We start from the raw sequence: 7,442 nt of genomic DNA, 5'->3' as shown, positions 1-7,442 counted from the left end.
AAAAAGAGATGAAGTTAATAACTTGTGATATATAAGCATATTTTATCTATTTAAAATTACACACATATAAACATATTTTCTAAGTATAAATAATACTTGTAACAAAAAATTTTTCAATATTATTTATATAAAAAAATAGTTTACCTGTATGCTTGATCGCTTTTAAAATTAATATTACAATTCACGCATCGATAATCATTTTGTGGAGAGATTATTGTAGTAACAGAAGGCGAGACTTGAAAAAGAGATTTCTGTAGTTTTATCTTAGGATGCTCCAAACAATGCTGTTTGACACTTTCTTTTAATTCAAATGTCTTTTGACACTGGTGACATTTATATGGACATAATGGATCAGTACTAACATGTAATCTTACATGTTTGTCGTAACCTGTTTGAGAACTGCATTCTGTTTCACAAATATCACATGTAAAATGTTTTTTAATATGCATATATAATGCTTGTGGATTAGGAAAACTCTTGCTACATATAGTACAAGAGTAGCTTTTGATTTCCTCTTTCTTTGTAACATAATATTTATTACATAGTTCACATTGAAATGCTAACTTTGAATTATAAACACATCTTCTTAATTTGCAGCCACCCTGACCACAGGGTCTTTTAATAAATAATGGTCGAAGCTTGCTCTTCTCTTGTTCGCTTATGACTTTTGCATCATTATTAACCATTATTGAAGGTACTGTCTTTTTACACTTTGGGCTTGGTTTACCTCGTATCTTATCAATTTGTATTATCAAACGATATGTTTTCGTATTTGTTTGAACATTCTCTTGCAATACAGAACTCGAAGTGGCAGAACCATTTACAGCCACTGTTCCATCAATTGATACATTTGCTTTATTTCTATTAGCTGTATCTTCAGCCTGCAATGTAATATATAAATATAAATGTAAATTCCTATAAAAAAAAATTAATATTTTATAAACATATATTGACAACATATTGCTAAAAAAAATAGATTTACATTATCTTGCATGAATGGACTCTGTGGTGGTGTTACTAAAGTATGCGAATGTTCATCTAACTTTTTTTGTTTTGATTCTTTTTGTGGTTCTTTTTCAACCTTATTTAATTTCTTTGGAGGTTCTATAAGAAGATAAATATATATGATTACAATACTTTAAAATATTATGGACTATACTATACACAAACATATAAATACAATAAAATTATATTACAATAGTTATATATTTCTAAATAATTTTCTAATATATTTATATATAAACTCTTATTACCAAATTATTATTATTATTATTAATTAAAAAGTTAAAAAATAATTAATAATTATTTAACATACATAAAATTAAAGATACATTTGTATTATATTATAGATATTATTATTAGTCTGTAAATATATATCATTAATATCAAATATTTAAATAATACATTCATTGAGTGATCTATCAAATTACTTTATGTAAACTTATGTAAACTTACAAACCTTCTATTCTACCAAACAGGGTGGGAACCGAGTTTACTTTCAAATTATTTGATGCGGTAAAGTAACTTCTTTCAAAATGCAACTCGCAGAGATAGAGAGATTTCTTATTGCTGATAACACCCGACGCCAAGTTGCAATTGTGAAGCCATTGACTCTTCCTTCTGAAAATCAGCATAAAAACAGTTAATAATTTATATATTGATGATTTGACTCCAATAATTATTCTTAAAAATACACTTACAAGTCATTATCTGGGAAAGGGAAGAACGATATTGGATTGCCGTTTATCTTCGTGGTCTGGGTGGAGGGGCAACCGTTGACCGCGCAAGTTATCATTGTTTATCTTAAAGATCCTTATAGACAACACTAGCTCATTACCGTTTGGGATACTATTGTATAATAGCCTAATAACCATATAACCTAAATAAAACTTGAATCGCGCCAAACAATGACGTGCAAAAACAAAATCTACGAGCGCTATAGATAGGAAACTATACTTTATACTATAGAGATATAGACGAGTCAGGCGTGATGAGAAGAAAGATCAGAAATGTATCTCCAAGCGATAACTATGGATAACAGGAAATATCTACGCGAGAATAAATACGCCATATTGAATATCCAGTACTACGTACACGAGCACCAACCAATCACATGTCTCGATATATATCGATATATTCGATAATTATATTTGCTATCTCTCTTGGCAGTCTTGTCAAAAAAAAAAAAAAAAAAAAAAAAAATGCATTTTATACTCTTTATTCGAGATGATTTTTTTATACGTCGGAAAAAAAATATTTAATAAAATTCCGAAGGGACGAAGAAGATCTTTCTTTTTTACTTGCTTTGAGAAACAGAGATGGAAAAACTTCGATTCTCGATGACGGGACGAATCGCGCTTGTCGAGAATCGACTGAAACAGCTGATATAAGAGTGTTTAATCCGAATCATTTTCGTAGTCGTCCATGTGACACCCGTAGCCGTGTACGCCGGTCGTTTTTTTCTGGAGCTACGGGTTCTTTTGAACCTCTCTAAACTTCGATGTGTCAGAGCTGTTCACCGAGATGATTGTTTTATACGAAAGTTTCAAGACAGGCGCGACCGCGATTTCGAGTACTAGTAGATTTATTCATGTTGAATAATCGCTAAATTACATCAGTTTTATATGTATATATATATATCTAAATGTATAACATTTGAGAAATTTATTATACTGTGATTTTGATAAAAATTGAGTGATAAAAATTGATCTCACCCAGTTGCGTTCCCGCGTAATCGTTAGCGATAGTCGAAGTTTCAATAATCGAGTGATATTTATAAAATTGTAACATTAAACGAATTGCTCGTGCGTGTAAATAACGCGAATCGGAATTGTAAATAAGAGGTTTTTTAATCTTCCAATTTTCCGTTTATCTTAATTGCGTTTTCCCTTTAATTAATGGTTCCCGCGCGCAGCAATATGTTTCTCGTTTGCGTGACCGTGGGACTTGTCTTTTTGGCATCGAAGTATCGGAACAACGTGCTTCGTAGTGTAAAACATTTGTATAAAAATATAAAAAATCGAGATAAAGATCGGAGCGATGATACCTGTAAAAATAAATCCGAGAAAGAGTCAGATGATGAAGATAAACAAGATTTGAATAATAATGAGAATAACGATGACAACAAGGAAATTAAACTTATATTAGATAAAATTATTCTAGCAGACTCACCGGAGAAATGCGATTATGCTGTACAACGTATTCGCTGGTAAAATTATAACGAGATTATTGTCATATTTTAAGATTAAGTATTTTGCTCGCGCACAATATTTTTAAATATCGTACGAACGTTAGAACGTTATTATTTCTTGTAACTTTCCATGATCGAAACGGTTGTTTTCATAATTATTGTTTACATTTTTTGTTTTTGACAAGAGTATTGAATACCAGAATGTTGTGTACATGAAAGATAGCACCTCTATTGACCTTGAAATTCTTGTAGAAAGATCTAGAATACTTCCAACATTATGATATTATTTGGGAAATTAAACCGTCGCAAAATATCTATATATGAAAGAGAATGTATTTATTATATATATTTTGTGTGATTTAAGAATTTTATTGTCTCGCAATAAAACAAATTTTATTATGCTTAGTTAAAAGGGACAAGAATTCAGAGAATTTTCATTTTTTCTTTTATATAAATTTACATTGAAATTTTTCTTTACATGCATTATTATAGTAAAATTATCAACTAATTGTACATACTTTTTTCATAGTAATTTGTCTGATGGCATACTTGGTTTTGATTGCGAATGGGTCAAAGCGGGACCAGTTTCTCTGTTACAATTGGCTACTTATAATGGAGTAGTTGCTCTATTTCGCATTGGAAAGATTGGATATATTCCACCTAAACTTAAGGTATATTTTACAAAAAGTATACAACTATTATCTAAATATATATAACATTAACAAAATTAATTTCTAATAATATTTGTTGTATTGTTTACAGGAATTATTAGCTACTAAACACATTTTGAAAGTTGGAATTGCTTCCTTCGATGATGGACAAAAGTTAGTTAAGGATTATGGATGCAGAGTTAATGGAACTCTTGATTTAAGAACTTTAGCTGAAAACCTCCATTTACCGAGCCGAAAAAGTTTAGCTGCCATGAGTTTAGAATATCTTAACATTGAGATGGACAAAATGATAGAAGTAAGGTGCGGTGACTGGGACGCTAGCACCCTAACAGACGAACAAGTGGCATATGCTGCTTGTGATGCACTTGCATCCGTTATCATTTATCGTAAAGTAAGGAACATTAATTTATAACATTTTTAATATGTATAATTATTATAATAAATTATACTCTTTACATTTGAATTTCGTTACAGATAATGCAAAAAGATAAAGAAAAGTATTCATTCTGGCAGAGATTAGGGATTTACTTGTGCAATATATTGAGCAATGATGTAAATGTACGCATTCATGGCGTGCCTGCTAATACAGTTGATACAGGGTAAGAAAATTTATGAGTTATTTTTCATATAAATTATATTAAATTTACATTATATTAATATATATGTACAAAGAATACATTAATATATATCTGTTTAAGGTTCTTAGGTCTGCGATCACCAAGTGTAGATAATACTACTATTTTAAACATTAAGAAAAAGTCACCAATATTAAATAAAGACGATAGTAACGAACATAAAAATACGATTCCTACAAGGATCAAACCGTTATATCATAATTGTTACTTACAAGCGCCTGATGGAGATATATTGTGTACTTGCGACCGCAAAAAGGCGGAATGGTATATTACGAAAAAATTGGGCGAACTTGTGGAGACAGAGCCATATACAGTAAGATTAAATTTCGAGCCATCTGGTCGAGCATTGGGAGAAGTTGGACAGTATTATACACAAGTAAAAATTAATCAATGTGTAGTATGTGGATGCACAGAGAAATTTATTAGAAAGAACGTCGTGCCGCGAGAGTATAGAAAATATTTCCCACGTTAGCATCTTTTTTTTATAACAATATACATCTTACAATGATATAAACATGACAGTTAAAAATGACAATATAGTATAAGTATAAACATAAAAATACATATAATTTTTTCTGTATATAATAATGTATAAAATATTGTATAAAATATTGAATCTTCTTTTCAGTGGTAATGAAGGCACATCAATCTCACGATGTGTTACTCCTGTGCCCATCTTGTCACGAAATTAGCAATAATCATGATCTGCAGCTCAGAAGAAAGTTAGCAGACATGTGCGATGCACCACTGATTGGGCCGATGACGCATGTACGGGATAAATTTATGCAAAACTATCGAAAATTACACTCCGCTGTTAAGGCTTTGAAGGATAGAATAATGTTACCTCCGCGACGACGCGAAGAACTTGAAAAATGCATACTAGAACATACAGGACAACAAAAGATTACCCCAGAGCTGCTTAATAACCTGAACGAGCAATTGAAGAATGCATTGATTCAACCTGTTCCTAATCAGTACAAATGCCAGCCGCATGGCTTGAAAGTATTTATTTATTTTAATAATTTATAAAATTAAATTAAATTAATAATTTATGTTTTTAATATTTAAACATATATCCATAAAATTTTCATGCTGTCTAATTTTTATACAATAGGTTGTACAATATTTTCAAAAGAAAGAAGGTGGGCTCGTTGAATTGGAACGTATGTGGAGAGAACATTTTCTTACCACAATGGAACCAAAATACTTGCCAAGTTTATGGTCTGTACGCCACAATCAAGAGCGATTGATCATACGCCAGGCACAGAATAGAATTGAACCGCAGGATGCGATAGTAGCCGGTTTAACGAAATAAAGTGCTATAATTTGAAAACTGTAGCTAAAACGAAAGAGAAGTTTCGTAAAAGAGCGAGAACTTGACAAATTTTTATAAAAATCAATATATCTCCTGAATATACATACATATATACATGGATACTACTTGTCTTTTTTACTTATACATCCTCACGCAATATGATGCAATAGTTCATAAATTTAATTCATACTTTTTAATCCAAAAATAGCATTTTTATATTTATATAAAAATTTTAAGCATTAAATATGTTAAAAATAAATTTGAAAGTAAATTGATAAATTTAAAATATCTGTTCAGGCTGATGTCTCTAAGATGGTATATCACATATTTACAACATGTACCGAACAAAAAGAATAACTATGCCATGTGAAAACCATTCTAATTAAGAGATCAGAATCTATTTATTATTAATTATGATATTTATGTACAAGAGAGTTTTCTAGAATTGAAATAAGTAAATTTAGACTAGGAGTGAGTCTCATGGCTGCCTGGAAGTTTCTTCACCGCTCGTCGAGTCCGTTTGCGGTGGAGGTGCCGTTGTTTTCTGGTTCCTCAGTTCCTCGTCTATGCGTTCCTTAGCACGTACAACCTTCGACAGCAGGTAGAACGAGCCGCCCTTCGTTCTGTCATTAGCTTCCATAAGATACTTGTAGTTTCGCTCGATCACCTCGGTCTTATCAGAATGGTCGACGTTAAGGATACGAAACGCCTCGTCCAACGACAGCCCGGTCCTGGTGTTGGTGGCCACGTGTTGGGCACCCTGTCTTCCGCCACCGGCCCGTCTCGCCGCCTCCTGACTCGCCGCGATCTCCTGACGCAGAGCACGTGCGAACGCTTTACCGACGACCTGCGTGCCCATCACGATGATCTGTATCAGGTACTTCGCCATAGCTTAACCTCCCTCCGGAACTACGACACGTGGATGATACGAGTCACCGATGTCACGCTGTCGATGACAAGTCGCTCTCGCGTTCCTGATCGGCCGGCTGACGCCGGCGCTTCAAGTCTACGTCTGTCTGGCCAAGTATGTACTCTCGTCCGAACATTAGCGGTACAACGTCTTGTCTATCACAGGGTAACCTAACCTTAACCGTTGCGAAACGCAATCATAACTCGCGCCTGTTCTATAACTTGCGAGACGTGTCGCAAATCGCAAGTTCACACGTGTATGCTATTTTAGATTTGTTTTTTTTATTCCTACACTGACTGCATCCTTTGTTTCTCCTCTCTCTCTTTTCTAAAACTCTAAATATATATTTGTCTCATTGAATAAAAAATATTAATATTCTTTATTCAATAAATATTTATATATATTCAGTTCAATTTTATGTACATTATAGTGCAGAAGTTTTTAGTTCGAAAAAAACAAACCTTAGAATAATCCTTCTTTTAGAATTATAATAAATTATAATACATATATGTATAAAATATATGTATGTAATATTAAATAATAATAATAATATTATAAAGGAGTTTTTTGTTAGACTATATAGACTGAGACTCACACTTTATATACTATAATATTTATTTTTTTTACCTACATGATCAATTTTAAGACTGTAGATTCTTACAAATTTTTTTCGTCTTTTTCTTTTTAACACGATAAAAATTTTATTGAGAAAATTAAGTTC

At 31.9% G+C, this 7,442-nt stretch overlaps 3 protein-coding genes across 3 annotated transcripts in view; 1 reads left to right on the top strand and 2 right to left on the bottom strand.

Annotated features, from left to right (window-relative positions):
* Positions 1 to 2,328, bottom strand: part of LOC140671696 (uncharacterized) — a 3,002-nt gene extending 674 nt beyond the window's left edge. The window contains exons 1-4 of the mRNA XM_072903228.1: positions 1,701 to 2,328; positions 1,460 to 1,620; positions 983 to 1,104; positions 145 to 881 (exon numbers count right to left, since the gene is read on the bottom strand). Coding sequence (XP_072759329.1) covers positions 145 to 881; positions 983 to 1,104; positions 1,460 to 1,620; positions 1,701 to 1,795 — 1,115 coding nt within the window. The 5' untranslated portion in view covers positions 1,796 to 2,328. The remainder of the gene's footprint in view (positions 1 to 144; positions 882 to 982; positions 1,105 to 1,459; positions 1,621 to 1,700) is intronic.
* Positions 2,329 to 2,897: 569 nt separating this feature from the next.
* Positions 2,898 to 5,933, top strand: Exd2 (Exonuclease 3'-5' domain-containing 2). The gene is made up of 7 exons (XM_072903227.1): positions 2,898 to 3,208; positions 3,720 to 3,861; positions 3,953 to 4,252; positions 4,336 to 4,460; positions 4,560 to 4,963; positions 5,125 to 5,498; positions 5,611 to 5,933. The coding sequence occupies exons 1-7, from the start codon at positions 2,898 to 2,900 to the stop codon at positions 5,809 to 5,811; spliced, it is 1,857 nt and encodes a 618-aa protein (XP_072759328.1). The 3' UTR covers positions 5,812 to 5,933.
* Positions 5,934 to 6,193: 260 nt separating this feature from the next.
* Positions 6,194 to 6,941, bottom strand: Blp (mitochondrial import inner membrane translocase subunit Tim16). Its single transcript, XM_072903229.1, has one exon. It carries the CDS (start codon positions 6,698 to 6,700, stop codon positions 6,290 to 6,292), a length of 411 nt encoding a protein of 136 aa, XP_072759330.1. The 5' UTR covers positions 6,701 to 6,941; the 3' UTR covers positions 6,194 to 6,289.
* Positions 6,942 to 7,442: the final 501 nt, after the last annotated feature.

Source organism: Anoplolepis gracilipes, chromosome 12 (genome assembly GCF_047496725.1).
Source record: "Anoplolepis gracilipes chromosome 12, ASM4749672v1, whole genome shotgun sequence".
NCBI classification, from domain to species: domain Eukaryota; kingdom Metazoa; phylum Arthropoda; class Insecta; order Hymenoptera; family Formicidae; genus Anoplolepis; species Anoplolepis gracilipes.
Note: the sequence above shows the minus strand (reverse complement) of the source record. Positions and strands in the feature narration are given on the sequence as shown.